General features: G+C 42.9%; 1 protein-coding gene across 2 annotated transcripts; it reads left to right on the top strand.

The window, feature by feature from the left end:
- The first annotated feature begins 7641 nt into the window (after positions 1–7641).
- Positions 7642–23363, top strand: LOC120897593 (3 beta-hydroxysteroid dehydrogenase/Delta 5-->4-isomerase). Of its 2 annotated transcripts, XM_040302583.1 has the most exons (5): positions 7642–7695; positions 8127–8399; positions 19828–19935; positions 20035–20448; positions 21558–23363. In XM_040302583.1, exons 2-5 carry the CDS (start codon positions 8369–8371, stop codon positions 22163–22165), a joined length of 1161 nt encoding a protein of 386 aa, XP_040158517.1. In that variant the 5' UTR covers positions 7642–7695; positions 8127–8368; the 3' UTR covers positions 22166–23363. The 2 variants fall into 2 exon arrangements, with proteins under 2 accessions (XP_040158517.1, XP_040158518.1); XM_040302584.1 differs by having other exon boundaries at positions 7667–8399.
- The last annotated feature ends 358 nt before the right edge of the window (positions 23364–23721 follow it).

The raw sequence follows: 23721 nt of genomic DNA, 5'->3' as shown, positions 1-23721 counted from the left end.
TGTTTTTCTGTTTGGTTTGCTTGACCTCCTCATTCCAGCAGTTTGAGCCCAAAAAAAAAACTTGAACTGTACACCACACCACGTGCAGCTTGCAATGAATGATGCCCGAAAGTGAACGTAATGTATCACATCGTTACACATCTTTTACGTGCAATGAACAAACCCACGATTGGGTGATGGGGTTGGACGTTTTGTTTCGGTTTTCCGCTGGAAATTGAGCCGCTGGAATGAAGGCTGAAGTGGCGATCGAATCCGAAAGAAGACACCATGTTTACCGTCTTGGAAGTTCGTTTTCCGCCGGGCGAGTGCAATTATATACGTGTGGCTTGGGTGCGTATTATTACGCCGGCAGTTACCGGGTTATCATCATCATCATCATCGTCTTGGAATGGAATGGATTGATAAGACCTTGTTGAGATAGTTTGTGCGGGAAGGCCACCTGATGTACTTGTTCGGAGGGAAAGTGATTTTAACGCAGCCAGTGGTGTTGAAGGAGCGGAACATAATCAATAGATCGTTACCAATCGGATTACGGTGAGTTTGGGTATGCTTTTGCAGTAAGCAGGACGGTAAGTAAATAGTATACATTTCGGTGGTCAATTTTGGTTTCTTCTTTCCATGTGGATTCATATGTAATGGTTGTGACATATACATCTTCAATAGATGTGACAGATTATATATGATTGACATCGAAAATAGGACAGATGATGTATAGAAGGCTTAAATTTGTTAATAAATAGTAAATCATTTTCTACTCCTCGAAGAGCTGTCAAACTCTTGAAATTCAATTCTTTTTTTGTAACTTGCACATTTGCTTTTTTCTTAATCTTAGAGTTTGTTTTAGAGTATATTATATCACAATCTTAATTGATTTAATTGTTACGATCGTCTCTTTTCTATTTATTGTCCATTTCTTGGTTTGATTAAAATGCGCCGTCCCACAGAATCTCTTAGCTATAACCAACAATTCGTAAAAAAGATCGACCACAGCCGGAATGAATGTGACGTGACGTTGTCGTTCAAATCATTTCAGCAAGCAGACACTCCCCCACCCATCATTTTGATCTCCTGCAAAGAGGTATATATATTATATATAATAAATAAGTAAATACCAGAGCAATCGGATATATTATATGATCATAAATACAATACAGACCCTTTCAACGATTGCGGAAGGCTCTGGATGGGAATCGTTATATCGTGTGTCTTGTAACAGTCAGCTGCTCTATTCACTAAACTAACGGTCCTCCCGGATGGAGGAGTGTTAAAAATACATTTAAAGCGCACGATCAGCCCCGACAAAGTATGCTAAATATATTAAAAGGCTGAAATAAAAACATAGCTATGAACTTTGTATTTACAATGCTGGCGGGTTTTAAAACTCCATTTTCATTATGTTCGTGTAAAGTCAGCGAAAGGCACAAAAGAATTAATACCGAACAACACCAATTATTAAACAAAGTGCAAAACAAAATGATGAAAGCCGGTTACCCGATATGAGCCGTCAAACGCGAAAAGAACCCCGTACGGCTTCCGCTTTTCGTTGCACCCTCTCCATGAACTGACCAATTTTCCCTGGCAACCCAAAAATTGTTACTCACTTACGATCGCACCAATTGTACAACGGGGGCAGAATATTGTGCATTCCTTTTCGTTTGTCTTTTTGCATTAATTCGGCACAGCATAATGGCGTGGAATGGCAACCGACCGGGAAGCTCTCTACTTTGCAAACTTACTTACACACATACACACAACCCCACCAATTGAATGGGATTTTAAAGATACACCGAAAATCGCACTGTGTAATTATAATAATAATGATGTTGATACTGTGCCACGTGCATGTGCCGTCACAGGTGTTAATGAAAAGCAGAGCCGTCGATGCGCATTCCAGCCTGGTGTTGCAGCGTCGTCTGCGCGGTCACTGCCCAAGTGATGCGTGAAGGTTGGGGAAAATGGAACCGGAGCGAACAACAGCAACCGAAAAAAGGGCAACTACTAGCCATCGGTGAGCATTGGTACAGGGTAAAAAACGCATCATTTTTGTGAGTGTGTGAGTTTGTTTCATTCCCAAATACCCGGATGGTCACAGTCACATTACCACAACAATCACAAAAAGGAAATCCCGTTTGGTGATGTTGAATGCCAATGCAAATGTACGCAGCATCGGCCGCTGTACCGCGGTGAGAACATTGGACAATTGGTCCAACGTAAGCTCCAAATTGGTGGCAAGCATATAGACAATGCATTACGACCCCGTGTGTGGCCTAGCGGGGTTTAATCGTTGCGATAATTAAAATGCAATTTAAAGCATAAGTGTAAATGTAGGGGAAAGGCTGGGCGTTTAATTCACTGTCAAAGGGAAGCTGTCGAAAAGATGGTGCCGTGATTGCTTCCAATCGATTGTAGCTGCAGATTGTCTGTGGATGAGGGATAAGCAGTGAAGTGATGATAAGCAGGTGAGCTGATTTTTTTGTTTTATGATGTGGTTTGAAATGTAAAAAAAACATGGCTCATCGCTTGATGGTAGCTGCCTAGACTGATGTGGTCTTACTTAATTTAAATCACTAGCCACGTATGAAGACTATGAGGACATCTCTAGACAGTTCTGAAGACTCCAATGAGTGCGATGGCTTTGGCTGTAGATCAGTTGTTTTCCGGACAAGTGGTTCAGAACAACTCCAGACAACCCCGTACTTACTGCCCACATTTCCACGGAAGCTTTATGACGATTTCGTATGGCTTGTTTCGACTAATGGTTCAGAACTGCTCCAGACGACTTCAGGAGACTTTGCCGACTTCAACGACTCCGACGAATACGATCATCCCGGATTTTATCTTTCGGCTCAGATCAGCTAAAGACGTCCTAAAGTTTTAATTCTGCAACTAAATAGTTCTGCAAAACATATTCGGTTCTAGGTTCTATCTAGGCTTCAACTCTTAACCATTTCGTATCTCTTCAGATACATAAAGCTTGGTCGGAATTTATTTTATCGATATAACGATCTATAAAATTTTACCTTGTGCAACGCTTGACTATACACAGACTCGGTATAGAATCAAGTCCGAACCGTAGGTGCAATGAGTTCCAATCGACTCGGCAGATCAGTAAGTACAAGAAGGCATAAGTACACTCTGATCCGTTTGTGCATGCAATTTTAGATCGGAATCGTGACAAAATAGGTTTAACGCCCAGCCCGAACTTCGGGTCGTTTATTGGGAGCTTTGATTTGGTTGGCATAATTGCGGTAATATCAAATAGTAAAGTATGTTCGTATTATACGTGTCCTATCATTACACTTACTTCGGTTAGGCTTTGATGGTTCATTGATGTGATTGCTTCTATTTTTCAAAATATTGATTGTTAACCTGTACATTACAAGTTTAAAAATGAAAACACATTCCATCGAGCGAAGCTACTTTTTTCCTTTGTTGCTTGTTTGAACCTTGTGATAACGCCTCCCCGTGTGAAGTGAGCGTCAATTTTATGTTATTGCACTCATGAAATTACCTTCAGCACCTCCCCATCATTAAGCTACACTTCAAACGATGATAAAGTAGCAAATAACTGTAGCGTTACGTTCATAAAGTTATTAAACCTTGAAATTGAGCTCCCCCGCTTGGCTGGCTGGCCTGCCGACCTTAACTGCTGACCGTGCGCATCGAGCATGAGCGTTAGGCGTTATTTGCAGCTGACAGATTGCTTTATCAATATTGGCCCGGGAATCAGTGCCGCGATATCCAATGTCATTTTGGCTCGTACCTTCCGCATCCCAAGCAGCCCTTCCACAAATGTGGCCACAGGCATACATTCTCGCGCAGCAGCCGGATGCAGCAGAAAGGCAGGATGCGTTCAGTCGAATAAAATGCTGATAGATAGCAAACAAAAGGCAGATTGAACAGTAGCGAAAAAACAAGAACACAGTACAGTGCATTTTTTAAACGACCCTGTACAATGGCTGACTTTGTGTGTGTGTATGTGCGCAGTTTTTTAATGTTTTTGTGTGTGTGTGTGTGTGTGGAATAGTAATAAACCAGAAAAATAAAGCAATGCTCGTCGGCAGCGTGTGGGCGAGCGGATAACCGATTGCATAGGCACAAAAATGTGCCACAAAAGCATATGGAAGCAATTTCCCCTGTCCGCGGAAGAACGCGGCCAGTCTGACGAATGCGGGGAACACTAAAATTAATACCCAAACCCCTTTTCAACCAGCGCCACCGGGACCCGTGAACCTGCAGCGTGAACCAAAGGAACCGTGAAACGAGAACATCACACCGTGCACAGGCCCCGTGAGCATAAATAATTACGATGAAATATGATAAAATTAATTAAAATTAGTGTTAATTGATTTCATTTGGAAAATTATTGTCAGCATTAACATGTGCGATTGAGTCGCTGATTGAGTACGGTAGCGAACTTCGGTCGGTGTGGGCCCGGGCGACGCTTATTTGGATGCTACGATTATGCCGGGCAGTTTGTTGCGCCGTTTGCGCTGGTTAAAGGCTGGCGTGGTCTGGCTTTCGAAAGATAGTTGCAACCGGTCGCAATATTCATCAATTCATCACGATGGATGCGCATTGATTTTGTGTCCCTTCTTTCCCCACCGGAAGTGCATCCGCATTTCGGGGACCCTTCAACCTGTTTGGAGCGAACAGTTGGAGGTGTGTTGGCAAACTGTTGGGAAATGAATCAATTTTACTGCGTGCCCCGCAAGTGGTGTGTTGTGATGTTGCGCTGTTGCGCCTGCGGTTTTTCGCGGGATGAATGCAAATTTCCGAAAAATATTAGCCAAACGAAGCCAACCGGATTAGAATTTTTGGGGGAAGAATCATTCAAAGGGAGCGTGGCGTTAGGAGCGGGGATGATTTATTTCGCAATAAAATTAAAGCATCACACACCAAACACACACACACACACACACACACACACACACACACACACACACACACACACACACACACACACACACACACACACACACACACACACACGATTGGGAAGATACACCGGAAAATGGTGCTAATACCGCGTGCGGATACAAAGGGATGAGACTACGTATTTGGCGATTCCCTGCCCGCTGGCATGATTAACTTGATCATTTAGTGTGTGAAATTATTGGGATTATTATGATCGGTACATGCTCGGTACATGCTGGTAGTTGGGTTAGTGTTTTGAATTTAAACGGGTGTGATAGTGCTGTGAAAGGGCACGAGCGGGTGACCTTTTGGGCGTGGGAAGTGATGTATTGAATTGCTCGTTTCGTGTATTTGGCAATTAACATCCGCTGCTACAATTTGTGAAACCGGTTAACCTTGTATGCGTTTCATTAATTTGCATGTGCTGTGTTATCCGTTGTTATAGCGTGGACAGTGTGCGAGAGGTCCTGCATTTCGTTATGTGTTTGCGATAGTAATGAGCTAGGCTTATTTATTGATTTCTACTATAAGGCTCGTAGTAAGAAAGGCTCGTTCGATTAAGAAAACAGCGGGAAGTGCAGTGTGAAACGATATTTTAAATTTTAATTGTTAAAAAGTGATCTAGCGGTGTCTTTTAAAACTGCTTTTTATTTAAATGAATGATCTTGAAATGTATGAATGAATTGGAAAACAACAACGCGACAACAAAAGCGTTTCTGCTAGAACTATGTTTTTGTATTGTTTTTTTTTAAGTTTAATGCTTTAAATGTATTTATGTTAGATTCGGTTTACTCTTTTGTCATTGCGGATTCCTGAGATTATATCCTATACCACAGCTATTTATTTACTTTTTTTTAGGAAATGTTTGGAAAGAATGACTTGTTACAGGGGATCTCACAATTTATTGGTGGGTATCCGTAGTTTTTTCCGTATCACAATTGATTTACCGTTTCCCAGATATTTTTGGATCCTTAACACGTTTTATTGGTATCGTCCCATTGGACATCATTACAATTGAACCAAAAAAGTATGGGTTATGCCCAATAAACCAAGGGAATGAATTAAAAAAAAACGATAGGAAGCAACCAAACATCTGGGGAAATCATTTAATATATTTCTATTTTTTAAATATATTTTTAATGCAACATTTTACGTGGTTTTCCACATATTATGATAAAATAAATAGTGGTACCAATAACAACATCAAATATTCTTTGATAAAACAACGAAAAACAATGATGTTTGATAATATTTCAATTTAGTTCACTTTTATTTTATCTTTATAATTCACAATTGCTCTTTGCCTGAACCGCGTGCTTCGCTTTTTATCTTCCGTCTAACGCACACATACATTGTCCTCGCTATCGGTCTGACGCGTACACCTGTCCTATTGATCTCGCTGTCATAGCATCCAGCGAGGATGATCGATGTGCGTCTATAGCGGTCGGTGCACTACTCACCGATTACATCTAACAAATGACAAACCCAGAATACTGTAAACTTAATGTTTAAAATAAAATAATTTCATAAGCTTAGCATGTTATAAGTATGTAACACTGCATAAGCTTGAAAAAATAAATAAACAACAGGGAAGAGAATCATTGAAATTTTAGAAATATAGGATTAGTAACAAAATTTCAACAGTCAACGAAACGGAATGACTAAAAACAAATAAACAAAACAACATCATATCAACCAAATGATCGTGTAATTTAATAGATCTGCCCAATTGTTTACTCATTTTTTAAATTTAAAAGCACGTAGCTGAACAGTAAGTAGTAAATGCACAATATAATAACGTATATATATATATATACTGCCGGTAATCAATTAAATTTAAAGATATTTAAATAAAGTAACACAAACATAATTAAACCGCAACATTGTAAAGAAAAGGTGAATCAAAGAAAAGAAGCAAGAAACATAGCTGTTCAATGCGTTCACCCAGCAAAAGCAAACAATGAAAGCATAATACAAGAGACAGAGCAAAAAAACTCATCAAACATACCAAAAAGAAATAATTACAACAGCTCATCCACCTTAAAACAATCGAAAGAAAGAGTCTCAGCATCGGCAAAACAAAAGAAAAAATAAAATGTGCAAATTGGTAAATCCATTAACGAAAGTATATCATGCAAACATAGCGCGGGAAAGAAGAGCAAAAGCCGACACAGTCACACTCACCACCGACACCTTCGGCAACCCAAAATAAAGAAAGAAACCATCGCAACTGCTTCCGCTCGGTCACACGAGCTTCTTAAGCTGGAGCGGCAAATTCGACGATCGCCGTTGCATAATGATAGCGCGGTGGCGGTGGTGGCGACCCTCCGTGATTGAGGCAGATCACGTTCACAGCATGGCCGGAGAGACAAAACAACGCTAACAAACAACCACCTTGAGAGTTGAGGCCCTACATTTCTTCACCCTTACGGCGTGAATCTGGCGGACAATGGGGAGGCTGATGATAACGGCAAAAGCTCCAACTCTCCCCTTTTGCGCTTGGCACGGCTTACCGATCGTATGACATTCGGGGTGTGTGTGTGTCTTTGTGCGTTCCCTTTCGTTCGGCTGTTCGATCTTGGTGGCTACTCCCCCACCACCCAAAATGCTCACACCGAGAGTGATATCGCCCAGACAGCGAACCAGACAAAGGAGACACGGCCGAAATAATATGTATAACTTCTTCGCGATCACGGATCACGAGGGTTCGTCGCCATCGGTCGGATCAGTTGACCGGTTGACGGCCCGTAACTTGGACGCGTATTTCGGCGCAGCAGTGTAAGCACACCGTCAGCAACAAATAGTTTGCTTTGCATGCCAGGGTGGGCCCTTTCTGCTTTCTGCGAGGCACAGTCAGCAATATAGCGGCAGTTGTACCGAAAGTGGATCATAAATTCAAAGCATTTGAGGGTGGCAGAAATTCCATCGTCGGTTTTTAGTGCGTTATCGTTAACGCTTTTAATTGTGTGTGTATGGGTGTTCGTGGTTATCTTTGAGTGTTACACGTGTTTTTCTATTTGGGAAAGTTTGGAAAATTGGCACCAAATTACATCGTACACGCCCACCGTTTGTGAAGTTGTTTTGCTCTTGTTGATAGTGTTGAATATTGATCTCCACCCTCTCTTTCTCTCTTTGTTTTTCTCTCATTCCATCAACTCTCCCTTTGTTTGGGGTGGGTGGGTGTGATTGTGCAATATTGTGGTGTGCAGCTACCAGCTTCTCCTCCATCCCTATACCAAGCCAGTCCGCAGTGAGTGAAGACGTGTCAACGAGTTATGTGAACTGACCGTATGTTTTGAGCTATTTTTCGGTCAAATAACGTCTGCAAACAGCAGCGGGTGAAAATTGATGCCCCTTTATTTGTGACTGAAGATCTTGATAGTGCTCTTGTGCGTCACCAGACCGGACAGTGTTGTGTGTGAATCCGAAAGCAACCAATTGACGCGAAAACATGGATAAGAAGGAAGTGGTGCTTGTTACAGGTATGTAGTGATCCTCATAGTGTCTCTCGATTGATGCAAGCTTAAATTTTAAGCATTTATTTGTTCCGGCCACTTGTTAGTGTATCTCTGCTGCTCACCGATCGTTCGGTTTAAAATAAGCTCTACTCTTATGCAATCAACTGTCCGTTTTAAGCGACTGCTTAAAACGAATGATTAATGACTTGCTCGATACGATCGATTGCTCGCCTCTTATGCTCTTTTCGCTGATCAAACAACGAACCTCTCGAAATGATGAGAAAACACATCCAAATTCACTAGTGACCCTGTCACAATATCAATTCACAAGCCCTCAGTTCTGTTGCCATCGCAATCTCGTTTCTCGTAACAAATTCACCATCATCAGCAGCCCGCCCTAAAAGTTTGACCTTGCGAAGCTTTTACGCTGAACAGAAAGCGAATTAATTGTGATCGCTTTGTTGCTGTTGTCTGCGCGACACGACGTCCACAAAGGGCGAAAGGGTTTTTTTTTCGTGTGTGTAATATTGCATGACGAAAGATTGGACCGATTGCTGGTGCGTAAGAAATTACGGTCGGAGGTAAAAATGGCCACATCTCCCATAATACGTCCAGAGTTCACTATCACCTGCTTGTGGAGGTTAGTGGGAGATATGGACCAAATTTCCCAACTAAACAGTCTCACCATCACCACTCGCTCTTTCGCTTTTTTCTTGTCTAAAATGTTTGCCATTACCGTACAATGGCCAACAAAAGTCCATATTGGATCAACCCCATTCGGGCAAGCACGTGGCTCAGACGCAACGCATTTTTCTGAATGTCGATTCCTGCTTCCGCCCGACTAGCGTTGCGGCTGGTTAATGCATACAAGATACGCGTTTTAGGCTTTTCGGTGTCTGTTTTGTGTTTTGAGATTGGCTTTCGCTCACCACCGGTTTCTTCTCTCCGTGCTGGTCAGTCGATGGTGTATTGGATACATTTCTTAATCGTGCGCTTCGTTTCACTTCTTATTTTATCCCCAAAAACTGATGACGATGGTGCCGAGCTTCGAGCAGGTTTGCCGTCTAAAACAACCTTAGGACCAGCTCGCTGGCTGTTGGACGCTACGTTTCTTTCCGCTGGTGAAACGCTGTTACTAAATCAACACCACCAAAGCCGAGATGAAGCGTTCGAGACGAACGTTTACGAAACATGCACACACATACACACACGGGTGAGCAGTTTTCGGGTTGATTTTAATTTTATCTCATATATTTTGGTTGGAATTTGGTGGGCTCGAATTGGCTCTAAGCTCGCCAATAACGCCTTCGTTCGTTCATTCGACCATATACGAAAAGTCACCTTTTGCGTTGCGTAAAATGATATTGCCTATGCAATGGGGGGTGTTTTGCAACACGATGGAATGGTTGCTGAATGTCAGCGGAAGGAAAGATTTGCACACCATCAGCTAGCAGAAGAGTTGTTCACAAAAGTGAATATTTATAACCAGTGTGTGTGTGTTAGTGAGGATCGTATGCTATTCAAAAAAATTGAATTTATTTGTCATCAGTTTTACAGCAAAAGTACTGTTTCTAAGATCTAAATAGGTTTACTAAATATAGTACTTTTCTAAACCTGTTTATTTTTAGGCCGATTTTATTGACTATCTCTAACGAAATAGCAAGAAGCTCGTACTTTTCTTCGGGACCTTTCGTTTTGTTGCATAATAAAATTTCCGACATTTGAACTAGTTTTGATGATGAAAGTTGATCGTTTAGTTTGGAGTTTCGAGCTTACAAGCAAGATCAAGTTGAACTGGAATTGGGCGTTATTTTGACGTCGGTGTCCGTTTTATAACATTTTTTTAAATCAGTCTTTAATTGCTTAAAGGCGTTGGTACACATTTAAGTCAACTAATTATTCTGATTGTTAAACAATTTTGAAATGTATGTATATATCTGTACTATTAATAGATATTTTTATATATCTCATAATGTTCATCCTTGATGCACATCGGTCATACAACTCTCTGTGTGGTAGTGTGTTCCTTAACTGCTAAGACATTGCGACATCTTCAGTGATCAGCAATGCCCTTTTTGGTAGCTGAAATCATTCTGGAACGTTTTTAAGCTGGTTTACTGAGGGCCTGTCCAATACCGCTTCCCAGCTGGTTGATTCAGAACAGGTTTTGGTACAGCTGAGACCGCGCATTTAAAGTTGCTTTATTTACGGCTAGCTGGGTGTCTTTGTGAATCATTGCTTATCGTGTTAATCTGAAATATCAACCTCCTTAAGATAGTTCTCTTCTTAAGTTCAACGGTATTGTGGATGTGTGTAGTGACTTGTTTGCTGAGCGAATGCGTCCGGCATATGCGAACTGAAAAGAACAAATTATTTGTAAAGAGTAAAGAGTTGTTAAACTAATTGTGTTAAAACAAAACGGTCTCATATTTTTGTAAGTTGTTAAGTTAAGTTGTTAATCATTTTGACATGTTTTTGTATTGTTCAGTTTTATATAGTAGTATAGTAACATCGACATGGTTGTTTTATGTTATACATTTAATTCGCACTAATTTTACACATCGGTATCGATGAACTTCATGCTTGTTGCCTGCTCAAGGTTCATTAAAGGTGACGACGCAAAACGTTGATTCTGAGATGACGATTGGAGCATCAAAATAGATAGGCATCGAATGTCCTACTATAGCATCGACTTCGTCGGTAGTTATATTTCTTGAAGCGCTCTGAAAAAGGAAAGCATAAAATAAAACAAAATTTCATGCAGCATCTTGAATAAAGCAACACGCACACACGTGCCTCTACTCTAGCGCGGTTATTTTACTTACAAGTTTTACAAACCATTTTGCAACAGTAATCTTTTAACCCGGCTCAAACCCTGCGCTCCGTACAACGCAACAACACTTCACTGGAAAAGAATGTTAATCATTTTTCATCGTTAGTGACACGACAAACCATTCATGCACACCCCCTGCACCAGGTTATTGATGAATGGATGGTGCCGGAAATGAATGCGAAGCGTGATGGAAAAAGAATAAGGTAGAAAAGCAAGTGGCAGATGTTGAACAAAAACAAAAATTAAAAAAAAAATGATCCCAAAAATTGATCCCATACCTTCGACAGAAAGGCGTACTGCTGACAGAGTTTGAATTAAATTGCTAAAAATTCGCCGAGTTGTGGTATGATTTTCAACAATCTATAAATCTTTGCCGCTACAGTTTCCATGTATGTGTGTGTGTGGGTGAGTTTTTATGTGTACCTAGATCGCCTTCCTCCCCGTTACAAGGGCGCACATTACACCGTTGTCATCGTAAAGAATGCCATCACGATGAAACATTTAACACCTTTCGTAGCAACAGCAGTAGAAAGGGGAGTCCGTCGATGTCGAACAAATCTGATAAGTCGAAAACGTGACTGGGTGGAAATTTAATAACGAAATTCCTAATTTTTCACTCCGACCCCCCGGTTGGGGCCTGATGTGTATATGGGACTTTTGCACGGGCTGTGCGTGACGTAGAACGTGTGCACACGTGTAGATTTTTCTCGCTGCTGCCTATAGTTGGTAACGTTCATTACTCACGCTTGCTACAGGCGGGCGGGCAGCCGCACACGCGGTGAAGAATATGTTTTAGCGAGATCCGTTTTTCACCATTCCGGGCGGTACGGTGGCTGGCTGGAGATTGTTTGAGGCAGATAAATAGAGAGATTCAGGGGAAAAAGCTCTATCTGGGCGTAAGAAAAGTTGTTCATTTTTGCCCTCCCCCGGCCGGGTTTGTGCACCGGGCCGTAAAGTAACGCCGCTTGTCTCCAAACACGTGGCACGTGTTCGTCTCACTCACTCTCTCTCTCTCTCAAGAGAAAACACAAAAAATGAACAGAAAAACGAAAGCTTACTGTCGCTGATTTTGTTTAATTTCTGCTTTCATCCCGGGCCGGGTACCGGTGGCTGCTATTTTTAGGTGTGAGTGTGCCACGGATTGACTCTGACCGTGTGGTTGGGAAACCGGTGTCGCACCGAAACCTCACACCGGTTTTGCTTAAATTCAATATATTCCAGTGAAAATCCGGAATCGGGGAAAGATAAACAGTGGCCACCGCCGTTTCGACTTCCGTTTGCCGTTTTTGGTTGGTGCTTTATTTCGTGCGACGAACGTTGTTGTTGTTTCGCGCGAATGTACGCGCAAACGAATCGAGCGAAAGTGGAAAATCGACTGGCCTGGCAGATGACAGAATTTGCATTTTTCTCGCACTCCTACCACTCCCAGTTAGGCTGGCTGGAGACGATGATATTGAGTTGAGGCCGGTACAGTTGGTTTGCGCCTCCCAATATCGATCAGTTTGGTTTTGAGCGGTGAAAGAAAAATAAAGTTTCGAGCGGGCAGGGATTAAGCGCGTTTGTCATCACGCTGTTAATCGTCTTTTACCAGTCAGTTGATTGAAATGGTGAGCAGTTGGGGAGCAGTGTTGCGTTCGACGTTAGTGGTTCATCTTAAATAGATTGTTTCATTTGACGTGCCACGGTTCGACCATTTTTCAAACCTTTGACATTGAGCGTAATTTTACTGACTCGTTAAGCCCCGGTTGATAAATGAACAGCGTGTGACATAAATCAGAGGAACTTGTTTTATAACTAATGATGTTCTTAGCTTCCGTTATCTGGACAAAAATAGTGCAGAACGAACCATTGAAAGAAATTTTGATACATTACTCTACAAGCCTTTCGTAACTTAAAAAAAAAACTATTGTTATTGTAAACTTCAAATTTTCATTGTAGGTTTACATTTGTACTCCTATTTTAATAAAGTTTCTACAAGACATGTACCAAGCACGTAAAAAGTCGTATGATACTTATTAGTACATACTACTGAACTGGAGTTAGTCCTTGGCAAGCAGGGACAATTTTAGCGAGAACCAACTTCATCTATGGCTTGTCCCGGGTCAAATCTATGACATAAAACAGTCTAATGGAACAGTATTTCCAATACTTCAAAATATTTAGTTGAACATGATCATTCCTCGATTAAAATGTGGAATTATACAATTATGTAGTATTCATTCTACGGTCTCGAGTAGTTGTTGGAAAGATTACCCAACTACGTGAGATAAATTTAGGGTGGATCTCTTCAAAAGCTATGGTAGATTATCCGTTTAAATTTTGAAAAATAATTTCTGAAAAAGGTTACAAGATCTTTAGCAGGCATTGCCTTTTAAATATTAATACCTACATGTAAGCGTTATGTGCTGATAGCATCGCGCATTGATCCTGGTCATTTCTGATCCTCCTGACAAAGTGCACTTGATTATGTTAAGACAATCTGTTAAGTATTATTGAATTATAATCTAGAGCGGATAAGAACTCACCCTTAAGAACTAGTTGCAGCAGAAAGACAAAGAATTGAAAAATTCAATCAAACAATTCAAAATCTTACCGACAACTGTTCAGCTCGCTCCGCTTCAAAGCTCTTTGGCTAGTTTTCATCCTGTCGCACTTTACTTAAACTTGATTTATATTATAAACCTTCTGACAACCTTTCCATATCCCGTGGCAATGGCTAGCATACGAATAAATCGCACCATCGTTTCTCGCCATCTACCCGACCCGGGCGGAAAAACAATACCGATTCCACCATTTCACCACTATCGTGCGTGTGACGAGCGAAATTAGCATATCAATTCCCGTGTGCCCACGAGTGCTGCTGGCAGCAAGTACAGTTCAGCAGACAGTTTCTCATTTACTACTGTCACTGCTGGCAGTCCGCTTCACAGCAGGACAAGTCAAGGATTAAAGATCGACACTCGTGCACGCTTGCCTCCCATTGAACCGCTACGCGCTCCGTCCCAAGCGGACGCTTTGAGAAACACTTCACCCTCCCTGCCCCACGGAGCGGTAGAATCACAGTAGCTTCGTACCCGCCCGTAGCCGGTGGTTGATTTGAGTTGATAGATTTCCGGCGCTCGCAAGAGGAATGGTTTCGAAAATGGTTTCCACCGCGTGTCTGCAGAGCAGCATGAGGCAAAACGGGAACGTTTGCCGATCCAGCCAGTAAGTGTATAGGCTTTTGTAGCACGCACGGGCAAACGAAACACGGTACGGAACGGTTCGGCAATCGGATCCGGCCCAGGGACCGTCGCAAGCGCACTCCGGCAGCACCGGTGAGCGGTTTATTTAAAATTCAAATTATGTGTAAATACAAAATCAAAACGATGATGATGATTCTATCAACATAATGAATCTGTAATATTGGCGACGCGCCCGATGGCACGACGACTACGGGCAGGACGAGCCGGAACGGATGGGCTCTTTCCTTCCGATTTCCAAACCGTTTCACATTCCCCTTTCTCGGAGGAAAAGTGAACGCATTTTCACTACGCTTTAGCGCTTGTGTTTGTGTACTTTGCCGGTTTGATGCGCCTCCGTAAATCTCGCTCGCTGGCAGAAGTAGTCGAGCTTTGGCCCCTCCACGTTTACCAACGCACTACCAACATTTTCCACCCTGTCCCGGCTCCTCTGATGGTGGTGGTGGTGGTGGTGGAGGTACATGGGTAAGACTGCTTCCACTGAACTGGTGCGCTGGTGTTTACTTTCACAGATAAACTGATGCTGTTGCTGTTGTGCTGCTGTCGGAAGCGACTCCATCGATGGCGAAGTTGTGAAAACTGTTTGCCGGTGGGGAAATTGGGAGCAGCGTGTGGCAACGTGCACTCTTCGAGTGGGAAAAGTTAGGCGGGAATAAAATCGGATTCGTCACACCCGTGTGCTGTCTGGCTGTCCTGTTTCGCCCGGGCCCATTATTGGTTTAAGCTTCGGCGCATCGGTGCCGGGGTTTGGGAAGGACACGATTTTGTCGAATGCGCTTTAGCCTGCACCGAAAATTCGGGCTTTTGGCCAGTTTGTTTGCCCAACATTTAATACACACATTTATTAGCAGCGTCGTGTCAATTTATTGATATGCAATTGGAGGGTATTTAACATGCTGCGGTGGGTGAGCGCGTCAAGCGGTGCGTACTGCTCAATTAAGGCACGTTGCTATTGCGCTGGGTCAATTGAAACGTGAAAGGGTGTGAATGTAATGCGGGCTGTAAAGATAATAAGGAATGATAAATAAGCCGGCTTTTTGTCACTGTTTCAATTTTAGAAGGTTTTGGTGCGAAGGTTTGGAGGTTTTGTGGGTAATATTTGGACTCTTCCGGAGTACAGGTAAACATGAAGTTGGTAATTTAATATGTATATTCTGATTGATTTTTTTTAAAAGAATTTTGGTTATTTGACAGAAATAGTCATTAGCATACATTTTCCATGGGTAGCTAACACATGTTTCGATATAAAATGTACATATTTTCGTAAGTCAAATGGTCAAAGCTGTATTGAAGCATGAACAAGTATAAAGTATTTACTAAGTAGTTGACAAGTGAACTAAAAATTAAAACAATACTCGAACAAAACTAACGATAGAATAATTCTGCCCATTTATTGGCATTATGCGTTTTGGCCAGTATGTTGTACAAACAGCCCGGTCCTCGGGTTAGATTGTTGAACGCCAGAACCAGCTCTGGAAGCTTGGAGCCCGTCCAGCCGCAGAAATCGACCACCTTTAAATGGTTGTGAGCTAGTTGGAGGGTCTTCATTTGCGGGTTGGTGAGTTGACCGGTGAGGTTCTCAATTTCGTTAAAATTCAAATGTAACAGAATCAGCTTTGTGAAGGGCGAAAATATGTCTAAATTTATGTGCCTCAGGCGGTTTCGATTGAGGTAAATCTGTTCCAGACCACTTTTGCTGCACTCTGTTTCAGCAGTCGGACCGGATAGGTGAGCCAATTTGCCATTGCACACACCTACACGCTCTAGCTTCTGGAGGGTGCAAAACATGCTGAAATCAATGCTGACGATAGCCGTTGCAAGAAACTCAACACGCTCCAGGTTGGGCAGATGGTGCAGCGTCGCCGGAATTAGGTTTAGTGGACTGCGTTCTACTTTAAGCTGCTTTAAGTAGGTATTCGTTTCAAAGCAAAACCAAATGACGGATGAGTTTAGAACGTTGAGACCGGCTATGCGACATGCTTCTGATACTGAAATCCACTTAAGCATGTGAGATTCTGTGATTGTAATTTCACTAAACCACTTTGACATTTCCTGGCAAATCTGGTTACCCATTTCGGGTATGGTGAGATTGTCTAGGGAAATGATTTCTGTATCCGTGGGTTTATATTGCAGCATGGAAAAGCCTTCCTCTGATGGATTCCAGTCGGTCAGTATGCACCAATTGTTACTGCAATTGAACGTGGAGCTTAAGGCACGTTCCATTATAATGGCCAATATGGTGCTGCTGTAAAGGAATATTAATGTTCATAATATGACATTATCTTGTTTTTTTTTTCAATGAATACCTTAATTTCACAATGATTGACATCATTTTGTAGCGCCCAGCAGACGTTATAGCTTGTTGTATTAAGCTGTACTGAGTTGGTCACGGCCGTGTCGACTGTTTATAATCCTCCATTTGACAATAAAAGCATCTATTTTCGATGGAAGTGGATGTAAAGGAGAAAGCAAAAAGAGATGGTAATGGGAATGCTAAATTATTTTAATAGAATTATTCCATGACTAATATTTTTATTTTTATAGAATCATTACAAAAGTTTTGGATTCCTTGCATAGTTATTTTAAACCTTTACCATGGAGGGACGGATCCAACCAGTTTTCTTATATAGACGTTGACATAATGCGGATCTAAAGAATTAACTAAAATCGTATAGTTTTGAATAAACGAATATTATCAATCGTTGTTTAAATCACGAGAAGAGCAAAATGCCTGTTCAAATTACGGCTTACTCACTCATTTGAGTTACAGCAATTTCGTTTAGAACCACGCACAAAGAAACAGAACCAGATTTTGATGAAACTGTCCCAAATTGGTTTACTGTTTGATGCACTGGATTGATGGACGGAACTGTGCACGTGTGGCACATTATACTTTTGAACACAATACAATATCCTGAATCCTCACAATTCTAATTGAATTCTGTATGGCACCGTTGCGGTGGATTATGTCGATTTTGATGTTTTGTTTTTCATTGCTCACATCACTTCCCACCTTTGCCAGTGGCAACACCGTACTAGCAAAACCGGAGTTTCATTTTAATTCGCGCAAATTCAGCGCTACTGTATCCAACTGTACACGGTACAGTGGAATAAAACCGAGAAAAAGGAAAAGAAAAAACACATCTCACCCTTGCACGATTGAACTCGAGGGCTCGTTTGCGTCATGCTGGTAGAGCTGGTCGGCGGTGCATTAACTAGGGATTTGATTTATTTGATTGCGTGGTGGATCGGTAATTCTTGGTCGGTGTTTTTTTTCCTCCTTTCCGGCGAATTTGTGGTTGGATGTGATTGATGTAAAAAATTCTACATTTTCTGTGCTACATCTGTCGGATGCGCACAGGACAGAGTAAGGATACCGTACCAGTGTAGAGCAATCGTGTATCGTGGTGGATGATCGTTGTAAAAGGGTTCGATGATCGTTTGATGGCGGATGATACGTGTGATTGGTACGATTTCTGGGAAAATATTCTCGTACGAGGGATCGCAACATTTGCGAAAAATGATGAATGTCCTCATTTGTGGGTTTTCTGTGGTGCTGCGTTATTGAATTGAAGTGTTAGAAAACACATATGCATGGTTGCGCGATTACAGTACGAATAATATTGTAAAATTAATTGCAAGCGAAATCAAGTATCTGTTATTGGAGCTCGATTTTTGTCTTTGAAGTGTAGAAGTGTAAATTTCTATTGATTTAGTCACTAAAATACACTTATAATTTTAACTTTTACAAAGTCATCGCAGGCTGCACTACAGACTCTCGAGGACCATAGTTTGGAGACTCTTGCACTAGGTTATAGGTTTGAAAGTTCAAGTGTGTAATTCGCAGATAGTCAGCTTTAGGTATGTTTTGGACAAGGCTATTTGGCAAGGAACATTTTGTAGTGACAAAACAGCAAAAGGTTAAAACAAGCAATTTGATGCTCCAAGATAACCAGTTTATTGAACAAGTTTATGTAGATTAATTGAAGATAAAGAAGCCTGGAGAGTACGTTTGAACGATTGCACATCTAGAAAAACAGAAGGGCTAATGTTGCTGCCTGGAAGGCCGATCCGCAAGAACAATAAGGGTTTTGCGCCTTATTAGAAGTAAAAATTAGTTAGAAATAACCAGCCCCAGCCTGTGCTAGACAGATTAGAGAGGTCCACGAAATGCAAAAAAAATGTGGTAAGATATAAATCAGAAGTAAAATAATTGACCTTTTTCAATCAACAAATGAGGATTCTTCAACAATCTCTGAGCTTCTTGCTGTTGTTTTGCTTTCCTCATAAGTTATTTCATATCTGATCGGATGTTTCCTCATCCCCAATATACCGAGCGAAGTTTATTGTCAAACTAAAATAAAAAAAAAAGTTATACAACACACCGGCCGTCTCCTGCGTGTGAGTAACAAACAATTTTAGGACATGTTGTTGTTGGGGGTTTATTTTTTGCTTTCGTTTTCGGTTGTGCTATTGCATGATTTGCTGGCATGGGGTAGGAAGTCCGCACCATCAGCGCCATCGGCCGCCAAGCGGAAGCGGCACACTGCGTTACGTTAAAATTGTTTACCGTCGGCAAACAACCTCCCAAAGCCACCATGGTACCACGCGTCGGCGTAGCCTCTCACCGCTTGTTGCCTAGACAAGCATTTCCCTGCAGTCAGCAGTTTAGTTTCATTCTGCTGCGCAACATCGGTGTCCGTGTTTTCGGGTGCGGGTGGAGGTTTATGATTGCGGGCGGCAGAAGAGTTCTCGTTTCCTCGACCCCATTTTGGGGTGGGAGGGCGGACGGGGAAAGATGGTGCATCCTTTTGATGGTCCTTTCCCTTCCCCCCGGTCCTCACTATAAAGTAGAGTTTGCTGACCCCATTGGGGACGTATTTCGTTACGTTTTGCGTTCTGTTTGTCTGTTTGTTTGGGATGGTGGGGGATGGGCTCATGTTTAGAGGATGAGTGGATTGTTTTTCACCACGGTACCCTTCCAAAAGGAGGTTGCGGAGGTGACGAGCCGTTCGTTGACAGTTGATTGCCGGTCAATGATTTTTAGGTGCCTAAATTTGGGCCATCGAGGCGTGGGTTTGAAGCGTGGCTGTCCCAATCAGCGATGAGAAGGTCTTGGCAAGGTGATGCAGAAGATTACTTACGAAGCAATGTAGCCTCACCGCGATTGCTTGGAATGGCAATGGAAATGCTTTTGATAGCAATTTTAATTGCGCGCGTGTAGGTCTGATGGCTGTTCGAGTTAACAGCGAAACAGACATTAAAAGCTGACATCGTACAACATTCTCGCATGACTTAAACACACTACTTAACGTCCTCTTACATTGCTGCGGCATGTCTTAATTCTCTCATTTCATGCTCACGGTTTCCTTTGCAGGCGGTTCCGGATTCTATGGACAGCACTTGATCAGGGTGCTGCAGGAGCGGGACAGCAAGGTTGGCGAAATACGAGTGCTCGACCTTAACCCTTACGAGAATCGGCTCGGTACGTAGTGATTGCCCTCTGTACCCTATCATCTGCCGCGCTATGCTCTCGCCGCGTTAAGCTTATCTTTTTACCTCTTTCTTACCATTGCAACGCAAGGTCACACCGAGAGCAAGAAAGTTGTCTCGTACGTCGGCGACATCTGCGACGCGAAAGCGATCGAGCACGCATTCGAAGGCGTCGACTGCGTGTTTCATCTGGCCGCGTACATGAACTTCGACTTTCCGCCGAACTATGGCGAGCTGCAGCGCGTCAACGTGGACGGGACGGCGCGGGTGATCGAACTGTGCCGCCGGTACAGCGTGCCCCGGCTCGTCTTTGCCAGCGACTGTCTCATCCACATGACACCGTACCTGGGCAAGGCCAACTTTACCATCATCTGCAACCAGACGGAACCGAAGACGAAGGTCCCGGCGAAGGAGAGCGACTTCCAGATACCGGGCTACGCGTCCTCCAAGTGGCGGGCGGAGTGTCTTGCAATTGAGGCGAACGACACCGACCTGGCGAACGGTGGTAAGCGTTTGGAGGGGGAAGGGGGCAGAGTCAGAGAGAGAGAAAAGGGCGGTCCTAAAGGGGGGGGGGGGAAGGTTAATGTGAGGTTAATTTGCGATTGAATGAGATGCTTGGGATGCCTTTCACTCTTTCTTTCTTGCAATGCACCTGCGCTGGTAGGAATTATAATTTATGTGCAATAAGGTGTGATCTTTATGAAGAGAAAAACAACCATCAAAAATAGTACATGAGCCTTGGCATTCTTGGAGGCTTAAAAAGTTGATACAAAGTAAGAGAGTGAACTGGCCATAACTCGCAACATTTAATGAGTCTTAAATGTAAAGACTCAACAAAATGTTCAGAAGATACAAGAAGCTACTATTTCACATTATTTTCCTGAGCCACAAGGAACAAAGATAATGAGAACATTCCGGATTAATGTCAGATCCAAGACCATTTATGTATCGATGACTATTGCAAACTATTCGTAAGGTTTCGTACATTTAATGCTCACACTCACAAGTTGGGCGCGTATGGTATAGGTCAGGGATGAGCAAACTTTAAGGTAATGCAGAAAGCGTGAGACCTTTGTGTAAGTTTATAATACAGAGATGGATTGAAGGAATTAAAGAGCCTTTGATTCTGATTCTGACTTTTTCTGATTTTTGAAAATGAGTGTTCGTAAAGTAGTTTCTTATTGAGCTATTTCTATAGTCATCCAAGAACTTTTAAACGGAGCTCAATTAATTAATGTACCATCAATAGCAGGACTTGCAGACGAAGATTGAACTAGTATTGAGTCCTACAAAAATAGTTCTTAGTCTGCTCAGATCAATAGGGTGGGAAAGATTTGAAAATAAAAAAAACTTTGCCCATCGCTGAACTATAGGCTTTTCTGGAAACTAATTGTTGAAAAACTTGTCGATATCTCTTGTCCCATAAATCTCTATACAAACGTACCAAACAATTTAGACGGGGCTCTTCAATCTGAAATCCAGACTTCCAGTGAAGTTTAACGTATGTTTAAAGCAAAAAAAACAACATCTCTTAATCGTCACAGCAACCTTACTAATGACCATACCATGTGTGTGTGTGCGCGTTGTTGTTTTTCCCACTTTTCCCCCTTGCAGAGAAGCTGAAAACCATCGCCATCCGGCCGCCGGTAATGTTTGGCGAGTGCGACGAGCGGTTCGTACCGTCCATCACCAAGGTAGCGCTCAAGTTCGGCGGCAGCATCCCGAAGCTGGCCGGCCCCGGCGGCAAGCAGCAGATTATCTACGCGGGTAATGCGGCCTGGTGCCTGGTGCGCGCGAAGGACGCACTGGTCGAGAACGCGAAAAACATCGCCGGCTATCCGGTGTTTGTGACGGACGAGTCCGGCATCGAGGATACGACCCGCTTCTGCCAGCGCATTTCGCGCGCGAACGATACGCTCAAGCTGCGCCCCTTCAGCTACCAGATACCGCTGTTCCTGTCCTACTTCCTAGCCTTCCTGCTCGAGCTGATCGTGAAGGCGCTGCACCCGTTCACGCAAATCCGGCTGCCCGTTTCGCCGTGCGGTATGCTCTCCTACATGTCCTCGATTATGCTGTTCAATCGGATCCGGGCCTCGATCTATCTGGACTACGAGCCCATCTACAGCGAGGAGAAAGCCGTCACGAACAGTGCGCTGTGGTACGAGCGCTGGTATCAGGACTACTGTGAAGCCCAAGGGCTGAAGAAGCTGAAGGTGAAGTGAAAACCCGAGGGGAAAAAAGAACACGTAAAGGTGGAGCAGAAAACAAACACAAACAACCAAGTGGTTTAGCATCCACCCAAAATCCAAAATAGCACTGCCTAGTATCCCCCGAAGCTTGATTTCGGGTGTCCGGCGAGTGCGATACGCAAATCGCTCGTTAATAGATCCCCCATACAGTATTCGTAGCTGGGTGTGCTGTTTTCTATACTCACTGTAAGCGATGCTTTTTTACTGCTTAAGGACTGAAATCCATCGGTGCTAAGAATCACGGGACACTGTGCCCCAGCACATCTCACATCTCCGGATGCCTCCGGCTCCCAAAACTCGACTTCTTGGAAGCTATCTAATGAAGCCAAGGCTTTCAGGGGCGTCTTTTGCAAAACCATTTAATTAAAATTAACTTCACGATTATTAGGCCGCCTGGTGGAGGGCGACGGATGGGGTGAAGAACTGCCCAGCTTAGCGCAGTACCTTTCACACATACGCACCGCGTCGTTGTTCCTGTTTGTTGCCCTTGCCGCCAGCACGGGACATCCAGCCAGGGCTTTTGCACGATGTATACTCCTCGCACTGCACAGACCGCTGAAATGGATCGGTAGAGAAATTAATTAAACTTGTTTTTCAGAAGCGAACGTGGGGTATTGCGTGGCGCTCTTACTCTCCTCCACCCGGCTGCCTTTGGCATCGGACTGCTTCAAACTGACGCGATACCGTTCAAAATCTAATTACCTTCTTCAATAATCACGATAATCTTTGACAATCGCACGGCGGCAGCGTGCGGCACAGTTTGTTTATGCTAATGTACATTTTATTTATTTTCACCTCCCCGTCCTCTCTCTTTCTTTCTCTCTCTTTCCTTCTCTCTGGAGTGATCGCAAGAATTCTAACCATGCAAGAAAGGATAGAATGCTAAAATTAGATTTTTTGTTGTTAAATTTGTCGGCTTTGCAAAGCACGCCCTCTGCTTTGGTCATAAATTCCTCTCCGGACAGGGTTAGAGGCCTTTTTTCGCTCCTTTAAGCACTCATAAATGTAACATTCCGCACCCTATTAGGTAGGTAGGTTAAGGGGTTTAGTTAGATGTTAATTATGACTAGATACTTGGCCGGTACGTGGCACAAAAAAGCGCCGTAAGGTCCGGTTCTGTTCAGTGTAAAGAGCAAAATTACGCAAGATGAAAGCAATACAATAAAGGTTGGTCAGGTATTTGTGATTTGTTGGTTTTGATTGAAATAAAATCCGAAAAATAGCACTTGAAAAGCACACCAAAATTCAGCGTAAGAGCTTTCGTATAATTACTATAATGATAAATTAAATTTCCCCAAAATTCATCACAAGAAATAACAAGAAGCTGGTTTGCGAAAGGCTTTCCAGATAAATGGAACGATTCGGCGCTGTTTTTGTTATTGCATAGCGATTTATTTAGTGAGATGATGAGTTCCGTTCTCCAGCGCTCCCCTGGAATGGGACTGCCATTCGTGCTCAAGCAGGAGGCTGGATGGCCCCATTCCATCCAGTAGCAGTAGCTGAGACAGCAAAGATTACGAGCGGGAATT

Source organism: Anopheles arabiensis, chromosome 2 (genome assembly GCF_016920715.1).
Source record: "Anopheles arabiensis isolate DONGOLA chromosome 2, AaraD3, whole genome shotgun sequence".
NCBI lineage: Eukaryota > Metazoa > Arthropoda > Insecta > Diptera > Culicidae > Anopheles > Anopheles arabiensis.
This window is presented reverse-complemented; position numbering and strand designations above follow the sequence as displayed.

What these genes read in the sequence shown, in the direction of transcription:
- LOC120897593 (XM_040302583.1), top strand. Translation starts at nt 8,369, where the DNA reads ATGGATAAGAAGGAAGTGGTGCTTGTTACAG. An exon ending in GGAAGTGGTGCTTGTTACAG is followed by an intron (nt 8,400 to 19,827) that starts GTATGTAGTGAT and finishes TTTCCTTTGCAG; the next exon opens with GCGGTTCCGGATTCTATGGA. An exon ending in CCCTTACGAGAATCGGCTCG is followed by an intron (nt 19,936 to 20,034) that starts GTACGTAGTGAT and finishes TTGCAACGCAAG; the next exon opens with GTCACACCGAGAGCAAGAAA.